General features: G+C 55.2%; 6 protein-coding genes and 1 non-coding gene across 9 annotated transcripts, besides 10 other annotated features; 4 read left to right on the forward strand and 3 right to left on the reverse strand.

Moving 5' to 3' along the window:
* Positions 1 to 177: 177 nt before the first annotated feature.
* Positions 178 to 202: a tandem repeat.
* Positions 203 to 443: 241 nt separating this feature from the next.
* Positions 444 to 1,941, reverse strand: EKO05_0004908 (cation diffusion zinc membrane transporter Zrg17; the record flags this gene model as incomplete). The annotated part of the gene is made up of 2 exons (XM_038939318.2): positions 444 to 1,514; positions 1,561 to 1,941. The coding sequence occupies 2 exons, from the start codon at positions 1,939 to 1,941 to the stop codon at positions 444 to 446; spliced, it is 1,452 nt and encodes a 483-aa protein (XP_038799450.2).
* A 362-nt stretch (positions 1,942 to 2,303) lies between these two features.
* EKO05_0004909 (uncharacterized protein) lies at positions 2,304 to 3,359 on the forward strand (the record flags this gene model as incomplete). Its single annotated transcript, XM_038945685.1, has 1 exon — positions 2,304 to 3,359. The coding sequence occupies one exon, from the start codon at positions 2,304 to 2,306 to the stop codon at positions 3,357 to 3,359; it is 1,056 nt and encodes a 351-aa protein (XP_038799451.1).
* Positions 3,360 to 3,625: 266 nt separating this feature from the next.
* Positions 3,626 to 3,710, reverse strand: EKO05_7t6. The gene has a single exon. It is a non-coding gene; the product is annotated as a tRNA-Phe (tRNA).
* A 284-nt stretch (positions 3,711 to 3,994) lies between these two features.
* On the forward strand, positions 3,995 to 4,920 carry EKO05_0004910 (uncharacterized protein; the record flags this gene model as incomplete). The annotated part of the gene is made up of 2 exons (XM_038939300.2): positions 3,995 to 4,237; positions 4,288 to 4,920. The coding sequence occupies 2 exons, from the start codon at positions 3,995 to 3,997 to the stop codon at positions 4,918 to 4,920; spliced, it is 876 nt and encodes a 291-aa protein (XP_038799452.2).
* A 346-nt stretch (positions 4,921 to 5,266) lies between these two features.
* On the forward strand, positions 5,267 to 6,325 carry EKO05_0004911 (uncharacterized protein; the record flags this gene model as incomplete). The annotated part of the gene is made up of 1 exon (XM_059636487.1): positions 5,267 to 6,325. One exon carries the CDS (start codon positions 5,267 to 5,269, stop codon positions 6,323 to 6,325), a length of 1,059 nt encoding a protein of 352 aa, XP_059492470.1.
* Positions 6,326 to 6,814: 489 nt separating this feature from the next.
* Positions 6,815 to 6,848: a tandem repeat.
* Positions 6,849 to 7,321: 473 nt separating this feature from the next.
* EKO05_0004912 (Non-specific serine/threonine protein kinase) lies at positions 7,322 to 10,586 on the reverse strand (the record flags this gene model as incomplete). Of its 2 annotated transcripts, XM_059636488.1 has the most annotated exons (5): positions 7,322 to 7,603; positions 7,651 to 9,121; positions 9,173 to 9,698; positions 9,753 to 9,787; positions 9,838 to 10,586. In XM_059636488.1, the coding sequence occupies 5 exons, from the start codon at positions 10,584 to 10,586 to the stop codon at positions 7,322 to 7,324; spliced, it is 3,063 nt and encodes a 1,020-aa protein (XP_059492471.1). The 2 variants fall into 2 exon arrangements, with proteins under 2 accessions (XP_059492471.1, XP_059492472.1); XM_059636489.1 differs by having other exon boundaries at positions 9,753 to 10,586.
* Positions 10,493 to 10,522: a tandem repeat.
* A 2,503-nt stretch (positions 10,587 to 13,089) lies between the features above and the next one.
* Positions 13,090 to 13,326: a dispersed repeat.
* Positions 13,327 to 14,911: 1,585 nt separating this feature from the next.
* Positions 14,912 to 17,675, forward strand: EKO05_0004913 (uncharacterized protein; the record flags this gene model as incomplete). 2 transcript variants are annotated; one of them, XM_059636490.1, is made up of 8 exons in its annotated part: positions 14,912 to 14,954; positions 15,023 to 15,152; positions 16,034 to 16,289; positions 16,343 to 16,603; positions 16,653 to 16,795; positions 16,836 to 17,196; positions 17,257 to 17,369; positions 17,420 to 17,675. In XM_059636490.1, 8 exons carry the CDS (start codon positions 14,912 to 14,914, stop codon positions 17,673 to 17,675), a joined length of 1,563 nt encoding a protein of 520 aa, XP_059492473.1. The 2 variants fall into 2 exon arrangements, with proteins under 2 accessions (XP_059492473.1, XP_059492474.1); XM_059636491.1 differs by having other exon boundaries at positions 14,912 to 15,986; positions 16,653 to 16,780.
* Positions 14,966 to 14,995: a tandem repeat.
* Positions 15,200 to 15,304: a tandem repeat.
* Positions 15,318 to 15,351: a tandem repeat.
* Positions 15,412 to 15,450: a tandem repeat.
* An 811-nt stretch (positions 17,676 to 18,486) lies between the features above and the next one.
* Positions 18,487 to 18,533: a tandem repeat.
* Positions 18,534 to 19,632: 1,099 nt separating this feature from the next.
* Positions 19,633 to 19,670: a tandem repeat.
* Positions 19,671 to 19,864: the final 194 nt, after the last annotated feature.

Below are 19,864 nucleotides of genomic sequence, written 5' to 3' on the forward strand. Positions count from 1 at the left end.
AGCGGCGTGGACGGGTTCTCTGATGATCAGTGCCTTCCCAGCCGCCCGCTTTCCAGGGCTTCGCTAAGGATTAAGATTCGTTTAGCGGCGGCGGCAGGGGTGGGTGTGCCGTCGGGTACATGTCAGGTGTCGTCGGCGTTATGGCTGCCAGCTGGTCGAGCGACAGACACAGGTGACGAAGAAGAAGAAGAAGAAGAAGAAGTCGCCTGGCAGATCTGGCTTTGTTGGGTGCGCCCGCAGCAAATACCATGGCTGTGACCAATGGTGCAACAAGCGGCAAACTCGACGCAGGGTGTTCGGTTTTCGTCAGGCTTTGTCGCACTGCCCTCTTTGGGCTGCAAGCTGAGATGCGACTTGCTGAGTCGAGTCGCCACAAAGATGCGGAGGGTTCATTGCATATTGGCTGAAGTGTGGCATTGCTCAACGATGAGGGTTGTCGTCCTTCAGTCCTTCTCAAGGGTAATCTGGGTAGAAACCTCCCACTTCTGTCCCCCACTGCCATAGCTTCCACCCAGACGATTCCGTACCATGCTGCCGATTCGATCGCGCAGACGTCCTATCTCGTCCAAATTCCGTACTCGGACCTTCAAGTTCGCCTGACACAATCCGTAATGAACCTGCCAGAACTTTGCCTCTTCGACTGCGCTCACAGCTGGGTCCGTCTCAAGGTCGTACATGACGTCCGATACTCCTGTGCCCGAGTAGGACATGAGTAGCATCTTGCCCAGCGTCCATCCCTGAATCCAGCCCAACGCAACCATGCAAATTGCAACAGAAAAGGACAAAGTGCGGTCTAGCCAAACGTACATCTGTATGCTAAGCAAAGGCAGAAGCAGCAATAAGGCTGAGCAGGACAGAGTCAGGAAGTGAGACGGGTTGCTCAGGACTGAAGGCAGGTTCGCAATGGCGCCTAGTCTCATCACTTTGCCGATACGAGCATGGTTCTTTAGCAAGATGGCAGAGATGAGCGTTGAAACGATCCCGCTTAAAGCAGAAAGGTCGATGCTACCAGGAGAGACTCGCTCGTGTTCGTCCGTGTGGTGTGCCGCATGTCCACCAGTATTCTCCAGAGCATGTGTCAAGCCATGCGAGATGAGATCCAGGCCCATGAACAAGAGGCCAACCGACATGCCCAGTCCCGCGATGACTTCGAGACGCTCAAACCCAAACGGATGACGGATGCTGGAGCGTTTCCAGACCTCAAAGTTGGAGCCGACATCGACTGCAACGCACAAGAAAGCACCAATTGCATCGTAGAATATGAGACGAGACAGGACTGTGAGCGCTAGGGATTCGTGGGAGCCCCATTGCACAAGTCCTGCGACAAGAAGATGACCAAAACACCAGCCCAATCGTAACTTCTGATCCTTGGACATGGACGATCGGTACTCCTTGAAGGTTGGGATGGGCAGGGACGCTGGAAGCTGGAGGGGAGCGCGAGGCGCCGGTTCGAGGAAGATTTGATGGGATACGCTGCTATGCTTGTACTTGTGCCCTCGTCTTCGTCCAATATCCTACTGAGGTTAGCCAGTGGTTGGTTGAGAGGAGCGGTTGCCTTACATTCTGCTGCGCCTGTGGTCGGCCTGGCTGATAGGTGACGGACTGAAAGTTGAATGGATTTCGCGCATTCTGTGTGCCGCTGATCGAAGGCACATCTGTGTCAGTCCCACTCATGGCGCTTGCTGGCGTGTACGGAAATGTTGCGCTCGCTGGCGTGTACAGCGTGGTCGGCGTGGCACGCTGCGAGACAGAGTCGCTGGGGCCAAGAGTGGCATACTGCTTCGATGGGAATGTGGCAGACATTGGAGAGAGCGCATTCGGGTCGAATGCCAACCCTCCAGCGGACAGCTCGCCTTCAAATCCAAGTCCGACCGGCGGTCGCGGCGCGGCTTCATCAGGAGGCGGCGTTGGCGTTCGCGGAGGGAGCTTCACCCTAGGCATGTTTGAGGCCATGATAGCTACTCAATGTGCGACTGTAAGGAAGATGGCTTCGGCGACGACACACGTCCACACACTCGCAGTTGAGAGAGCCAGACTGATCCTAGACAAGAGGTGGAGGGGAGATTGGGGGACGCCTTCCACATGCAGATTGCTGATCCTCGGGTGGACCGCTGGACCGCTGCACCAATCACTAGCCTCCGAGGCCGCCGCAGGCGCTGGTTGAGGCTAGACGTCGCTGGCTGCGTCGTTTGGGACAACCATGCGCGCTACGCCCTCATTGTTCTGGGATAGATTGGCCGCGAAACATGACACTTGGGACTTGACAGGTGCACCGTAGCCTATGGCCTGTGTGTACGAAAACGATGGAGCAGGGGAACGGTCCACAGCGACACGGCAGCGATGACGCAACACGGTCCACAGGGAAGAACAAGGCGAAAGGAACTGCTCAGTCTGAAGGCACGCCAGAGCACAAGCGTAGCAAATCCGGAGGCTTTCTGGGCAGCCTCGCATTTCTGAGATCCAAAGATGTTGTCAAGAAGCCACTGTTGAGGCTGGAGGCGGAGGATGAGGGCCAGATGGAGGACACGGAAGCTGCCCAGGGACGCTCCTCCCTCGCGACTGCAATGGGGCACGCTCGAAAACGAAAAGGCTCGCTGAGAAAGGCAGCCATGGCGAAGATGCGTGAGCGCAGTGGCTCGCTGCGCAAGGACCGGTCGTCTATGAAGCCGCCCGTTATCACCACGACCATGAGCGCAACCTCACTCGACGACGACGATACAAACCCCCGCCGCTTCAGCTACGAGAACGGTCCTCTCAACTCATCCTCGGACAGCGGCTGGCTGTTGCCTAAAAGCACCCTGTCTCACTCTGCGTACGCACCCAGTCTAGAGGCTGCAGAACGCCCGCGACTCCTCGCCTCGCCCATCACGAGCCCCGTCGGCCCATACGCATCCACAACGGACGAAGACGAAGCACTCTCATTCTACCGACCTCCCGTGTCCGGCAGCAGCAGTTCTTTGTACGCCATGTCTACACAAGACCCCACTGTCCAGGGCCGGCGCTCGAATCGATCTGATCGGCGTACCTCTCTGACCACAGTCCAAACGCCCACTGACCTCGAAGCAGAAGACGAATGGGACTACAGCGAGACAGAGTGGTGGGGTTGGGTCGTGCTTATAGTGACGTGGATCGTCTTTGTCGTTGGAATGGGCTCCTGTCTTGGTGTCTGGAGCTGGGCTTGGGATGTTGGTGAAACTCCTTATGCGCCACCAGAGCTGGAAGACGACGAGTCGCTGCCCATTGTTGGATACTACCCTGCATTGATAGTGTGTACGGCCGTGATGAGCTGGGTTTGGGTTGTGATAGCTTGGGTGGGCATGAAGTACTTTCGACACTCGAAGATGGTGGCAGACGATTGACGCATCTACCATCTGCAACGTCAATGCAACAGTATCATGGTTCCATTCCCGCAAAGACAAGGAAACAGATGCATCAAGTGTTGTTGGCCAGTCTAGGCACCGTACGGCATCAGCAGCGAGAGCGACCATGTTGCATAGGAGATATGCAGGTGAGTCTGTCTGTCACGACGCTTTCTGTCAGAAAAAAAGAAACGCCTCTCCAAGGGAGAGAGAGGCAAAAAGGATGGGATGTTGGAGTGATCCCGGGCGAACCGGGCACTGAAGCTTGTCGCTTCTGTGGATCGAACACAGTACCTCCAGATTTAATGACTGAACTTCAGTCTGGCGCTCTCCCAAGTGAGCTAAAGCGACTGGATTGGATTGATGAAAAAGCTGCTCGGTAAATATATTATAGTCATGAATATTGAACCGGATCGCACAATCAACCTGCTTGTCTTTCGTCGTCCTTCCGTCATATGTAAATTTTATGTGTCTGCCCTGCTGTGGGGTATGCGAGCTACTACATGGACGTTGAGTGGGCCAACCGAGGTTGAGCTATGACGCGAACTTTCGATGTGAGCTTCGCAGCTGCAACCTCAGTCCAGTCTCCCTACCACATGTTGAATGTCAGGTACAGCTCTTACGCAAGACGCATAATGCAAACCTCGCCGCTAGCCAACCCATTGGTTACTGTAGCCCAACTAGAGACCTCAGGATCACAGCTCGACAGATTACCGCCGGATCTCGAAGACTCAGTCAAATATGCTGGCGCGAGACTTACGCAAGCTGCCGGTGCACTGCTCAGACTGCCACAGGAGGTTATAGCACAATCAATCATTGTGTTCATGAGGTTCTGGGTTGGCGCAGAAGGTGGAAGCCTGGCCGAGTTTGGTGCTGGCGTAAGTTGACTGTTCCAGCAGAGCATGTAGCTGTACTAATGGCGCGGTAGCAAGTGTCGGCTTCTTCGCTATACCTCGTCGCTAAGCTTTCCGCATATCCAAAGTCGGCGCGTAGTCTCGTCAACGTCTACGCATATCTCGATGCTTTCCCTCTTCCTCCCATGGACGCTGAGCCGGAGGAGAGCAAAGCTGAGATGTACTACGTCTCCGAAGGCATATTCGAGCGCCGACGAGCTTCCCTCTACGAGACCGAACAGCGCATTTTGAAGACACTCGGCTTCCAGGTACAAGCAAAGTTACCGTATACCCTCTGCATCACGTACATGCAAGCGCTCGATGTTTTCACACACCCACGCGCCTCTGAGCTCGCCAAACGCGCAATTGCACACCTGAATGCTGCTCTGCTAAGCCCTCAGCTTCTGTACCTTACACACCAACCCCCAAGCTTGGCCACCGCAGCGATATATCTGGCGGCGAAAGAAGCGGGTATCAAATTGCCGGAAGTTGAGTGGTGGGAGGTGTTCGATACGGACAGAGAAGAACTCGGCTTCCTCTGTGTAGGGTTTCTAAGCATAGAAGGATTTGCAGAGCAAGAAAAGGAAAGATGGTTTGGTCGAAGGGTACCTCTCACAGTTGAGGAAGTAAATGCTGAGATGAAGAGGCGGAATGAGGGCGCTGCGTAATGAACCAGGAGAGAAATGGCCACCCGGTCCACCAGTCGCTCCTTAATCGAAATCGACTGCACATCAACCTCTCACGAGACTGCTCATCTACGCAAATACGCCAGCGCCAACGGTTTTCAGAACCGAATTGTCACAGTGCGCTACCTTCCGCAAGATCAATCGAAGGTATCTCCAGGGCCTTTGTTCTGCCCATGTACCATTGGGACCCAGCACGAAAAGAGGTTCTACCAAGTTCACTCTGCCAACAACGCCTTTGTCTGCAGCAAACAAGATCTTAAATACGAAGTAGGAGGTCCTGCAAGTCAGCCAACCGGTCAAGACGCATTCAACCGTAGACTTTGCGCCAATGATGACAACGACAGCATCACGTCCTGTCTACGACGGCTCACAGTATGGATGTGACTACGATGAATACCGCACAATTGTAATCCGAGATCAAGGCTCTGTAGCTCCAGGGCAACATCCATATGCATATGCAGGCTATGTGCGTAGTCAGCCGGAGATGCCAAAGCCTACGCGCCTGGTGCGAGATGCAACTGATAATTGGGTCCAGGCAATAATCTTTCGGCTTAGCACACGCATACCTTCGCCAATGCATGCCATTCAAAGCCGTCGGAGGCACATCAACTCAATCTGGTCGAATAGGGCCCAGCTACGTAAATTGCAATGGAAGCGTCGGAGTCGATACACAGCGCCACTGGACATAGAACTTACCGATCGCGATTTACTTCCTTCTCAACGCCAGCGGATGCAGGATCTATTGCCAGGGTTTTGTCTTGTTGGCGGGAAGGAAACGGCTCTAGATCTTGCGACTGCTCAGATGCAGCCATCTAGCAACTCCTGCCACTGGGATGTTCTTGCAGATGGCAAAAGCACGTCTTCGTGTGTCAAAATCTCGCGCGTCCGTGTCGACGAAATTATTCGACAACGAGCTGGGACCTTGAAACGTAACATCGCTGTTAGACGGAGCCGCAGAGAGCGTACACAAGTCAGTAGTACAGCGGACGCAATGTGGGCCACATCAACTCCAAAGATCAAGCGCACGGTCTTCGGACACAACCACGTGCTGTGCACACACAAGATACAACGTAGATTCAGCTTCGAAGATGATGGACCATGTATGAACCTGAGCGCCATCTGTGAACAAACTGAGCAAGGGGTCGCGTCAAAGCCAACATCGATGACCCGCGTGGACTCAGGGGCTGAACAAGTTGCAGAAGGACGAAGCACGCGCTTTCGCGAGGAATCAGACCAGCTACCGTGCATAGCCCGTACTTTCTCAGAGATTCTGGGTCACGAACCCTTCGTTCCCACTGCGCTGTTAGACTGCGATGAACAAAGTGCAGAACTATGTAGGCAACCAAGCAGCCCGGAGGTCTACTGTAGTCCAACCAAGGAACATTGATTTCTCAATCCAGAAAAAGAAAAATCAAGTTGTCCACCCACGTGTGTCGCGCGGTATGTCCAACAGCTATGCCGCACCCGCGTCGCCAAAGTCCAAGAAGAACTCCCCCATTCATGAAGCGCAAGATCAGACGCAAGATCAGACGCAAGATCAGACTTGCACAGCCAACCGCATCCCCTCCCAGAACGCAAACAGAGAACACGGAACAACCCGGGCATCTATCGATTTGGACAGACGATACCTCCCCACTCTGTTTCCAGGCCAAGGCTGTGAATGCACAGCGAAGATCCGATGCACGTGGGATGGACAAAGTCGAGCGACTGCCGAGTATCGACGAACAAGCCCCGCGCCTCGAGAAAACGAGATGATCTCGCCATCGTCGGCATCACACACAGCAGGGAGAGAGCCAGTCCGAAATCAGCCCAGAGCAGAACCGAAGCCGAACCATACATTTCTTCCTTTCCCTCTTGCGTGGCCGGCAGCTAGGGGAGAAGAAGAAGAAGAAGAAGAAGAAGAAGAAGAAAATAGATTCAAAGAGAGAGAGACAAGTGTACATACATGCACAGAACAGCTTCGATGCCAGCACTGCCGCAATAAGCAGACTCGACGTGCCGAACATCCCATCATCCCATTACAGGATGTAGTTCCGTTCGCATCTTTTTTTTGGGTGTCTGGACAACACCTCCAACGACGAATGAGCCCACAAAGGAAGATCACGGTTGGGTCAGATGGACTCGCAAACTACAGGCAATATATGCAAAAAAAGGGTTTCCCAAGTGAGACGAAGCAGATGGTGACCAGGGCGACGCGAATCATGTAGCATGGTAAATAATATAGACACTGAAGAATCCCAGCCCAATCTTAAACCGATCATGTCCACAAATCTACGACACGTCCTATGCACGATAACCGACTCAGTACCTCTCCCCCATCCTGCATGTCGACGTTACACAGTCAAATCCTAGACACTTTTTTAGCAGACACTGTACGCCACACTCATCGTCGGATAGCAGGTGTAGCGCGCTTCATCATGGGCGGTTTGACAACCGCTGATCTGGGCGCTAAGTTCTTGCTGGCGAAGAACTTGTGTGCGAGAGCTTCTTTAGGTTGGAGGCGCTTCTCGACGTTCATGTGGAGAGAGCCGTTGAGCAGATCGGCAAAGTCGTTCAGTTCAGCGACGGTAGGACCACCTTGAGCGATGCCTCGGGCAGCGTCGTGAACCCTGGTTTTGATATCGCGACTGATCTTCTTCTGCTGCTCTATCTTGCGCACAGAAAGCTACATGATGTTAGTATGTGTTTCTGTGAACTCACGGAAAAACCTACCTGATTGTACTGATCCACCTCACGGCTGATGAATTTCAGCGGCGGTCCAGCCTCAAAGTGTTCGAGAACGTTGTTCAAAAGACCTTTCTTCAACAATTTCTCGCTCGGCCAGCCAAGACAGTCCATGAACGCCTTGATCATCTGGTTGTTCGAGCGTCCAGTGAACAGAATCTTTCCCGTCCACAGTTCGTACGCAGTGCAACCAACAGCCCACATGTCGACTGGATAGCCTATGTCCATGCCCAGAATGATCTCGGGGGCGCGGTAGAATCGACTTACGAGGTATTCGGTGCGCTCGATGACATCTCGCCTATCGACAGCCGTACCGAAATCGGCAAGCTTGACGGTCTTCTTGTCAGCAGACACAAGAATGTTGTCGGGCTTCAAGTCCAGATGAATGACCTGACAGTTTTGCAGGTGCTGCAAGCCGAGGAACATTTGTCGCGTGTACGTTCGAACGGCTGATAGCGTGAGCCCGTGGCCACTCGTCTCTTCCTTCAAGAGATCTCTCAGATTCTTGGACATGTGCTCGAAGATGATACACAAATGGCCTTTGTGGTCGAAGGAACCCAAAAGTCGAATGATGTGACGCTTGTCCTGTGGGTCTGCTTCGTTGACCTTTTGCAGAAAGTCCATCTCCTTCTGACTAGCTTTCCTCATCAACTCGTTCTTGCGGATCATCTTGACAGCAACCAGTTTGCCATGTTGATCACTGCCATCTGGTGTAACTTCTTCAGCTTGGGCAACATTGGCGAAAACACCTCGACCCAGCGTCTTGATCATGCGGTGTCGACCGCCATTCACCAACTCATTATTGATGATTTTGTAGTATCCTTCGGGGTCGTCCCAGTTTTCGAGCAGCTTCTCATCCAGCACGGTTCCCTTTGCTGCACCTTGCTCTTCCAGTTCGACGTTGGCGTCTTCGTCTTCATCATCGCTGAAATCGAACATGTCAAAGTCCTTCTTTTGCTTCTTCACCGGGGCAGCCTTTTCTGCTGGCAGGGTGGAAAGAGCTTTGGGGTCGGTCTCGCTGTACGCATCGGAGGGTAGAAGTGAATTCGCGCCTTTCTCGAGAGCGCGGTTGCGATCGTCTAGCGTGTCTTGGGTAGGGTCGTAGTCGGCTGCCGAGGGGCTCGCTACCGCAGGAGTGTTCTCTCGACTGTCTTGTGCTTGTTTGTCGATGATCATGATGTCGGGGGATGCTGGAACGGAATCCAGGTCGCCTGCGCGAGGGGAAGGAAATGGCGAGATGGAGGTGTCGAGAAAGGGAGCTGGAGACGCAGCGTTGGAAGTCGTGCTTTCAGAGGCATTCGTAAGGACTGCTTGTTGCAGAAGGCTCTCCTTGGGCTTCTGTTCAGAGGCAGCGCGTATGGCAGCCCACCGACGACGCTTCTCTTCGCGAGTCTCCTGTGTGGGAGCGTTGTCTTGGACAGGGGCCAACGTGGCTTCGGGCTCGGTCTGAGCATTGCTCCTGGATCCCGTTAGCCGTGCGCGCGGTTCAGTGGATAGCGTTCCCACACACATGTCCCTGTCCCGCTTGTCGTCGTTTTCCTTTTCCCCTGTGCTTGGACCGATGCTGAGCTTCTGTGTGCCGCGCGTGAGCTGCTGACTACATGTCTCGAGCCGGCGGGCATTGCTGCTCTGGTTGGCATTGCGAGCGGCAGCGATGATGTTCTCGCTGAAGCCCGGGACGGCAGGCGTCTGGTTGTCAATCTCGGCGTAGGATATGGGCTTGGCGTGTGGTCGCTCGGTCGAGCCCAGGGTGGACTTGACAAAAGTGGGCTGGTCGTGGCGGATGCGTAGGCCGTCTGGGTACGAGTTGCGCGGACGGTCGGGGTGTCTGCTGCGATCAGTGTTGTGGCGCTTCTCCGGCCGGCTGCCGGGGGGCGGGGAAGCTTTGCGCTTGGGCTGGGGTCGGTCGTTGCGGGCGTGTCGAAAGGGTGAGGGCGAGCGGTCTGCTGCGCGCTTGTTTCGATATGGCGAGGGGGAGCGCGTACGCTTGCGGCGATAGGGAGAAGGCGAGCGACTCAATGCGCGATGACGGTGTCCTGGAGAGGCATCAGCCGGACGACAAGGCGCGAGTGTGAGAGGAGCGGTGGTACCATTTCTATCCGAAGCACCATGCAGGCCAGAGACCCTGCTAGAGGCGTTAATCGCAGTTTCGCCGCGCTGACTGGTTGTGTTTGCCTTGTGTTGGGTGTCGGCCACTTCGCCTTCCGAAGCTGAGCTGGAACGAGACGCCATGACGGCAGTTGGAATCGCTGCCATACGCCTGTGGGGAAGCGGAACGAGTCCTGGGCGTCAGCGTGCTTCTTCTGGGAGAAGGACTTGAGTGTCTCTATCACTGACTGGGTGTCCCACAGCTGGAGTGCTGGATCTGCAGGTGCAGGTGCAGGTACAGTGCAGGTAGAGGTACAGTGCAGGTACAGTGCAGGTAGAGGTACAGTGCAGGTACAGTGCAGGTAGAGGTACAGTGCAGGTCCAGTGCAGGTGCAGGTACAGTACAGGTACAGTGCAGGTAGAGGTACAGTGCAGGTACAGTGCAGGTAGAGGTACAGTGCAGGTCCAGTGCAGGTACAGGTACAGTGCAGGTGCAGGTACAGTACAGGTACAGTGCAGGTAGAGGTACAGTGCAGGTCCAGTGCAGGTACAGGTACAGTGCAGGTGCAGTGTCTGTATACGCACGGGAGGGAGCACACAAGAAAGAGACAGGTGCAATCGCGATGAGCACCAAGGCGCGTCTGTGTCGCGGAAAGGATGCGCGTAACGCGTTGCTGATGCTTGCCGCGGTCGAAGCACGCTGAAGTCAGACCCAGCAAGAGGCAGAGTGGGGCCTGCCCGCTGCGAGTGCGAGTGGGAGTGCGAGTGCGAGAGGGCCCGTGCTGGTCACGTGCATTGGCGTTCCCCTCTCCGCTCCAGTGGCAGGACATGAGCATATGAGCGTGACGTGAGCATGAATACGAGTAGGGATAGAAATAGGAACGAAGCCACCCTCTTCTCCACGACAGGCTCCTCTCCATGCTCGAGAGGAGCATGGCGCCAGAGGGAACAAATGTACTGCACGCCGACGAGCCACGTCTGTGCACTACACCACTCTTCTTACCAACGCTGTGAGGTGGCGCTTTGACACTTTGCAGAGTGGCTACGAGGAACTCTACAAGCATACCAATCCACTCATGAAAAACCTCTAGCTGTGCGTCGTTGCATGCGGCTGATGTGGGTGGTAGAGGCGCACATGGCAAGTGACTCGCCGGCGGCCCTTGGGTGCAGTATATACAGCTGTGACCCAGCCGAGGCCTAACATGCCCGGCTCATGCCCTGGAGTTTGGCGTAGGTACGCATAACTTGGCTATCGGACCTTTCCAAGCACTCATTCAACTGCATTGATGCCCATCGTATGAGCTGCTCATGATGGAAGCCCAAGGCCGGTACTACGATGGTGTCACGAGAGCGCGTGAGGTCTTGAACGGACGGCAGAAAAGCACAGCAGATACTTACTCTGCACTCCAACTCGGTGAGCGATACCGAGCTAACAAGTCGTTGTCGATAGCGTCACTCCGGGCACTGCCACACACACGGTCTTTGTCTGTCGAGTCAGTCTAGCGTGGATGCGTCCTTGGGAGGACGTTGCCGTCTGTCAGACAACCCTCATCCGAAGAGTCGAAGACGACTGTCGTGCCAGAGGCCTGACTCGATGCGTGTCCATGAATGATGAGCCCAAGCCAGGTCCACATGGCCTGATGTCATAACGCACAAGGTTTTGTGAATCGGACAGAGATATTTCGCACGTATCAGCGCACCCTTACGCCGCCAGGGACCATGTCCGGACTGTCACTCTGCCTTTTTGATTCGCTCCTCTGGCAAGTGGTTGAAGGGTTTTCCGCCCTCGCTGCAACGGAAACGATCGGGTAGTCTGTAGGGCGGGGAGCGTTGGTCCGGTTGTGCAGTCGGCTGCTCTGATGACCATCGGACGTTGCTAACAAGCTTACCATATTGCGGACATGCAGGCGAGTGTAGCGCAACGGGGAGGGAAATGGACCCATCCCGCGGATTTGCCTCAGAGAAGATGGGCACCTGCATGTGAGCTTGCGTCGGCGCTCGAAACGCATGACGATCCCTCGAACCGAGCATGCTGGGGGGCTTCGTATATGCGTGCCAAGTTTAGATCAGGTGCTTGTCGCTGTACTGGAGGTTGGGTCGGAGCATGAGCATGGTGTCTGTGGATGGTTTCGGGATTGCCCATGGTGGCTTGGATGGAGCTTTGTTTGCCTCGCTTCGTCCCTGAACTACGCTGTTGAGCACACCACATGTCGAAAGGTGAGGTTTCAGGCTGGTCAAGTCCATGGAGCTGCCCATGTCCCCATATCCTGAAGCGGCCAGCGGCCAGCGGAGCATGAAGGCTAATGTTAGATAGCCGACTTGCCTGCCCTCGGTACAAATCTCCTGCGTTGGCTGTGGGCCCTGCCGGAGCCCTGCCGTAAGCCCAGGGCCACGAACCTGAACATCCCACCCCCGTCCACATTCTAGGGGCGCCACAGCAGATTGCATCTTGCATGTGAGATCCTAGCGTGGAGTGAGTTGGTTTGATAGGCCAAGATGGAGTAGTCTATCGCGGGACTCTAATAGCCAATGGCAAGCTCTTGACTAGGTTCCGGAAGCACTGATCGGTTCGACATCACTCGGCTACCATGGCAAAAGACCCTGTTGCGCACCAACTAACAACTTGGGCCCAGGACAGGCCAGGAAAACCGCTGGAGGATCATGTCCAAGCGCATTTGTCAAGTGCCTGGTCCTGCGCAATGGTACGTACCTCCTCACTCTCCACGTGAGACTGATCTGGGCCGCAGTCGCGTCATCGCAGGTGCTGAGCCATATCAACAGCTAGCGCTAGGTTTTTCATTAGCTGTGCCTGTTATTGCTTCCAAGGGCCCAACCTTCAAAGTTTAAGCTGATGGAAATCCGCGTCGGACAATCTGCTGGCGTATGGATGGGCGCAGAAATTTCCTGATGGTGCTCCAGGAGTCCCCTATGCACACAGGGATGTCTCCGGCAGATGTATCGGCCGCTTCACAAGATTCCGTATCCAGGGTACAGTCGCCGTGAAGCAGTCCAAGGTCCGAGTTGGAATGCGACCTCGGTAGACGCTGAGAGGGCACTGTTGTCCACTTAGCATTGATCTATGGGGGGGCTCAAGCAAGCCGTCACTCATCGCGCAGGTCTAATGCAAAAGCAAGCTCTCACCTGCGGGGACCATGTGTGTCTGACCATTCCCCGTTGCGACAGCAAGTCTGCCTAAAGAGGCAACCGACCACGAGAACGTGAGGCTCTAGGTCCTTGTGAACGACGTGGGCAGCGTGGGTTTTGTTTAGGTTCTGTTTAGTAGGATGTGGCACGATCGTAGGTTGCCAAGGCGTGTGTTGCAGAAGTCCCTCGCCATCCTACTATGGTTGTTGGCAAAAGTAGTGTACGTGGGTCCGGCATAACCAGGGTATTCTAGATCACATCAAACCCCCCCTATGTTTGCATGGAACACAAATTTCACCTGTCTCTATAAGCATCCATGTGGCACCATCACAATGCAAGATACTAAGTAATACAATACAATTCATCTGAAAAATACAGCCGAACACCCCTGTCGTGCTTCCCCACCTGCACTACTTTTGCCAGCAACCATAGTAGCTTCTCTTTGAGATGTTTGTGACACATCAGGCACGGGCGAAAAGTCGGCAAAAAAAAATATAGCTTGGGAGAGTGCGGAACCCAATCAGAAGACGCTCAATCGAGGTACCCGGCGGTGGAGGCGTTCTCCTCAGTAGCCTCGAGAGCGAGCCAATGCAGTGCTCCACAGTGTGCAGTTCGAGGGTCGACCTGCTTTTTGTAGTCAAGGGCAAACCTTAGCTCGAACTGTTGCTCCATGTTGAGTGTAAAAAAATCTCTGGCGATGGAAAAGAGCATGTTGCGTAGGTGTTGCCCAAGCATCTACGAGATTCTTCGTCCACTGTGCAACCGGATTCGCGGTGAGACTAGCGGTACACGATCTCACCGCTACCTTGTCGGTCAAGTACCAACGCACTGTGGCTGCTTGTCTACTCCATCCTTGATGCTCGCCTGCCAAGTCCAGTCTTGTCGAAGCGACAGACGGCCCTGGGCCGCTAACATGGAGCCACACAACCTTCTCGCTCTCAACGTCATGGAGATTCTCAAATGCGATGTAGGGGGCAGCAGGGTAACGAAGCTTGAAACTGATCAGACGTCTCCCACGCACGCGTGCGCTCCATGGGTGGATGCGTTCCTGCGCGGCGGCGAAACACAAAGCCGTGAGAAGAAGATGAATGTTGGCGTGGACAAAGGGCGGTTCGAAGAGAAGAGATTAGCAAGCGGGCGTTGGCAGTTCGAAAAGGAGCATCACGAAAAGGAAGCCGTTTGCGCGTCAAGATCGCTCTCGTGGCCAATCCTTACTGCGGCGCGGCAGTGCGACCAGCTGAGCCCTTGTTTGCGTATCGGACCGAATGCTGTTATCGTGCTGCCAGCTTAAGCCAGAGACACGGTCGTTCGGCGGAGAAAATCCACAAGTCAGTGAAAGCAGGGCGAAACACTGGGTCTCGAACGCGATTGAATGTGTCGTGTCCAGATGATTCGACGTACAAGTACCGGTGGTCGGTATGCTAGAGAGGATGCGAAGTGAAGTTCGCCAGACCTAGGTCCCGGTGTCTGGAGTCGCTGTACTGGGTATCCTTCAGAAGGCGAGACTGGGTGGCCACAGCGGCGCACGCGCTGACAGTTGCGAGGGAGCGAGGCCAGCGACACAGAGCGGTCCTGGTGAAGGCGAGCTGGACGTGCAAGCGTGTTGGATTTGAATTTCCAGGGTGGGAGCAGATAGCTTTGGTGACATTCTTGGAAAGCGGCCGTTCTGGCCTAGTCCGACACAGTGCCGTCCGCTAAGCCGACTTCCCCGCGGTCAATGGCTGTGGTGCGCTAGGACGCTAGATCCGACCTGTGTCGGCCCTCTGCTGGTGTTCTGAAGAGCGACGCACTTGAAACCTCGTTCCAGCTCTCAGTGCTTGTCAGCCGTTCCGCAATAGCTTTGGGCTAAGCGCCAATCGTTGCCCATACTCATTTGCTGGAGCAGTTGATATACAAAGTAATTCCCCGAAATGCAGACGCAGGGCTGATCGCCCATCCCCATGGTTTTCGCGGGCAAGACTCCCTCCTTCTCTCAGACATCGATATAGCTTTTCTGTCCAACCATTTGCATCAGGAAATGCTGGCACGCATGCCTCCACCATCGAGCCATTCGTCTCCTGGTAAGCCTGGCCCAGCACCACCACCACCACCACCATCATCATCTCATCAGCCGTTTGACATGTTGCAGGGGTCAGCTACTGGTATGGTAGCAACAGCCTGCCAGATGCGTTGGAAGGATTACCACAAGACAGCCCTGACAACCCGCGCATGATGCGTCGAGCATCAGAGGCCGTGGTCCAAGCCGCGGGCTTTCAAAGGTACGTTTGCGGGTCTCCCTTTTGAGATGCTGCTGCTCCATGGTGTTCTTTTTCTTTTCCTTTTTCTTTTCCTTTTCCTTTTCCCTTTCCTTTTCCTTTTCCTTTTCCTTTTCCTTTTCCTTTTCCTTTTCCTTTTCCTTTTCCTTTCCCTTGACCTTTTTGTTGTCGTTTTCGTCTTCGTCTTCGTCTTCGTCTTCGTTTGGCCGGTCTGTGGGCCTGCTGTTCTGTTCGGGATTCTCGGGGTTCTAGTCCCTCAGGCCGCTCAGTCGCTCAGTCGCTCAGTCGCTCAGTCGCTCAGGCCCTCGACGAGCGGCTCTCTGGCCCTGGTCCGCGCTTTCCGTACCAAGTGCCAGCCATTTGCCCACGGCCAGCAACTGCCCACCTTGTCAACCCCAGAAAGCTCGGCCTACCTTCGGCACAGACGTCATCGACCAGGAGCCGTCCCAGAGGAATGCGGTTCGCGTGTTCGAGTCCGCTTGCACAGCATTCACGCTTGCCAAGAGGTGGTCGCAAATCTCTGAGGAATTGGTTTTCGGGGAAAGGATCGGCAGCGCAACGGACGCACTGGGATGCGCGCAGTGCTGGACGTCCGACGCACAAAACGCATGGAGCGACGCCCTTGCCTGCGCAACATGTCCTGCGACGGGTGCTCGCTTGGCGATAGATGCGTGTCCGCCTCTCCGGCAGCTCGACATTGCGCAAGCCAATTTGCCGGCCAAAGCATCTTTGGGGACTGGTTGCCCGGGCCCGGGCTCTACCGATGTCGCCTACTGTCGGCCACATTCCGCCGATGGACGAGCACCGTGTCGAGCACCCTGTACACCCGGCAATTCTGTGAATTCTTTGTCGATGCAACTTGGACCTTGCTGACCAAATATCAGCCAGGACCACTGGGATCAAAGCCAAGGGCAACTCCACCTCGACACCACACAATCAACCCTTGTGATTCGCCCGCAATCAGCGGCTGCGAACGCAGCCCACAAAGCCCCGCTGGCACCCAAACAGGGACCTGGAGGCGCCCTTGCGAACGCTCGTGGCCAACACTCGTCTCCCATATCAGGCACCTATGCTCTTCGAACGCCCCGTGGCAAGATCACATCCATAGCATGCGAAAGCTGCCGGAAACGCAAGTCCAAGGTACGTCTTCGCCCCAGGAGAGCAGCCTCTAGCCTGCTGACAACCGGCTCCAGTGTGATGGCGTTCGGCCCAAATGCAACACGTGCCAGTCCAAGAATCTGACCTGTGTCTACGACGTGGCCGAGGATGGAAAGACGACAACCCAGCTGCGCGCCCATGTCCGACGGCTGGCCAAGGAGCTCGAGGACATGAAGTCTGTCGTTTCCCTGCTGGCCATGGCTCCCGACAGGGCTGCCGCAGCCAATTGGGCATCTGAGCTCGAGAGGAACGGCTTTGCGCACCATTCAGTCGACGAGATCAAGCGCTCGCTCGGGGTAAGCTTCCCCCCCAGAGCCCAGAGGAATTCTTGGGTTGACCATGCAGGATCCCAACGAACGGACGCCGGCCCTTCCAGAGCAAGACGCCTTCGGCACCCCGGGCAGCGAGAACTTCTCAGGCCAAGTGCCGAACCTGGGAGCTTCTTCATACGACGGATCCTCACGCGAAGAAAGGCAGGTCCAGCACCAGTACTCGCGCGCGTTTTCGGGTGTATGTTAACAGGTCCAGAAGTCGGGAACACAGCCAAGCCGCTCTGAGCTTCGCACCTGATACTGCAGTGGACGGTGTGACGGCCTTGAACTCGTCCCCAATGACGCTCGAATCGGCCGCGAATGCCCTGAACAAGTTTGGCTTCGATTGCGCCTACTACCGGAGGACAAAACAAGAACTGCTTGCCAACGGATGGAGCGAGGCGCAAGTCTTCGGGAGATTTGAGATAGATGTTGACTCGCTGTTGTTGGGCTTCGCCGATCCTCAGGACACCCAGCCTGTTCCGGCGTGGTGCGCACGAACAGTGAACAAGATCCTTCCGACTGCCACTCTTCCCGTTCGGCTTGCTTCCACCTGGATCCTGACCAAGTTGATTCGTGTAAGTACACTTTTTGGCTGCGACGTGCGACCTGCGACGTGGCTGCTGACAGGGTCGTAGTGGCTCATCTGGCCAAGCGTGGAAAACATGAACTCGAATCCAGAATGGCTGATGCCTCCCATGGGCAAGCAGGAGGTGTCCCCCTATGACATCCTAATTGACCTTGTTCCATGGTATGTTCCAGCGCGTTCCTCCAGTCAAGGCAAGCACTTACTCTCAGCAGGCCACAAGTGCGGCGGCTCCTATACCAACATCCCCAGGAATTTTCCGTCGGTCCTCTGGTAGGCGCTATTGGCATCACATGGCCCTATGCAGACGATTCCTGCCACTACTGGGACATCGAAGCAGGCTGCACGCGCATGACGCCGCTGTTCGAGAGCGCGGTGGCCGACTTGAACAGCTGGACTCTGGATCCCAAAATACTCGAGATTATGCCCCAACTAGAAGGCATGGTACCGATGAAACCGGTGTTGGGGTAATCTCGACGTCGTTTGTATCATGGAGAGCGTCCGTGGAGGCTGCGGTCAACTGCATTGATTTATCGTACTGGGCGGTGTTTTGCAAATATCCCTTTGCAGATTACCAACTGCAAAAGTATGCGTGCAAGAGAACAACGGAGGTATAGGTGTTTTGCATTTCCAAGGCGTACCAATGGAACATTTGTACACTATGTCGTCGCTGTAAGCATGATGCGACACGACCGTTGACAGAAGGAACCTACCAACAGAACGGCTGCAAACCACGACAGGCGTAGGCTGCGTATACATACTGTTCTCATGCCGCGGAATTAAGCCATTGTTGCACCTGAGCGTCAAAAAAGCACATACTAATTAGACCCTTTGCCGTACCCACTCCAGGAAATCGTGATGCCAAGGCCATTGTCGGGTGAATGGTTCCGAACCGACGATCGGTGGACTTGCCCTGGATCTCTGCCCGTTCACGTCGGTCAAGGCCTCGATCGTTACCAGCGGACACTTTTCCTTCTACCTTTGATCCACTGCCGAGTCAGAACCAACGTACGACGCACCCTCCTACTGGAGCGGAGAGGCAGCCGTGGGCGCCGTTGCAGCGCGCTGTTGCGGTTTCAGGTATCTTTGGAGCGCGCTAGTGCAATGGCATCCTGGGCTCTTCTTACCTCTGCTTTCCGTGCATCGACGAAAGGATGAGCAGTCCCGACCACTTGACACTGCTTTACGGAGGGCTGTCGATGGATCCAGCCACGACTGGGGTGCTCCCGGCCTTTGGGGTATTCGTGGGTCCGATCGTGGATCAGTGAGTGGATGGTCCTTTGAAGGATCGAAGGATCGAAGGATCGAAGGATCGAAGGATCGAAGGATTCGTTCTGGTATGGAAAGTGCCGCGAATGGTTGGTGACAAAGTGGAGCCCGGTGTATATATATTACTCGCGTAGCTTTCCCTGAGTCGTCGACGACAGATCTTGACCAGTTCGACATTCCCTTTTGCGTGTGCGTGCTGTTCAGCAAGCCGATGCAGGACGCCGCCCTCAACAAAAAAAAGGGACTCTGGCTCCGCGGACCGGCCCTTGAGCACTCGGGAACACACGAGCCAAAGAAAGCAGTGTGCCTCCCGCCTCCCGCCTCCGCTTTACCGATCATGCATGTGGCATCCCGAACACAACCCCTATCCTACCATGGAACGGGTTCTGTAGTCAAGCCCTCGGTAAGCGTTGGGAAACCTCCGTTCTCTCTCCAACGCCCCTGTGACGTCCTCGTAACATGCGGATGGGGGTACAGTAGCCGAGGTATGGATCAGCAGCCGCCCTGTTCGAGCAGCATGGTTCGATGTTCATCGCTGCAAGATAGGCTGAACGGGCACCAAAGGGCTGGACGCGTTCTCTTGATCCTACACATCAGCCCACCAACCTGAGCCTTACGGCGGGCGGCCTCACCTAACTCGGCAACCATGCACCGATGCAGATCCTGTAAGGCGTTTTGGCCTCAAAAATGGCTCGGGTGGTGCTCAGCCAGTGCGATGGCCCTGTCCGTGCTCCATGCTTCTTTTTATCACATCCACTTTCACCTCTCTCTTCCGTGCCCATGTGTCGTCAAAATTTCTGAGGAATACACTCGAGCACACGTATTCTGATGTGGATACAGACTCTTCGGGAGCTCTCCTGAGTGTATTCCGACTGAGACTGTAGCGATGTAGTCGTTGCGAAACCGACTTGCGCTCGAACCCCCCCTCATTCCCCAATCGTGCGTCCAGGTCTGGTGAGCATTTTTTCTGCCGTCGTCAATTGCGACTCTCTCCCGTCTGGCTGCGCTATGCTGTGCTGAGCACTTTTTCTGTCTTGCGTTGTTCGCCCCCACGCATCTTGCAGCTGCATTGCGGTTTGTCGGTCTTCGTGTTCGTATTCGCGTGCGCCTGCTCATTCGACCGCACCACCAAGACACCATGGTTGATTCTCCAGTCTGTGCAGCAGCAGCAGCAGCAGCAGCAGCAGCAGCACCAGCCAATGTTATAGAGGGTTCGCCGCGAGTAAGTTTCCGTCAGCGCGGCTAACCTGCTGCGCGCTGTCTCGGTTCAACGGAGCAGCTCCGTTGGCTGTGTATGCACCCCGAGGAGCGCTGCTGTGCAGACGTCGAACCGCAAGCAAATCGGAGCGTCTGGAAAAGTTATCCTAGGCCCGGTGAATGACGCAAGGGAT

This window comes from Ascochyta rabiei, chromosome 7, assembly GCF_004011695.2.
Source record: "Ascochyta rabiei chromosome 7, complete sequence".
Taxonomy (NCBI): domain Eukaryota; kingdom Fungi; phylum Ascomycota; class Dothideomycetes; order Pleosporales; family Didymellaceae; genus Ascochyta; species Ascochyta rabiei.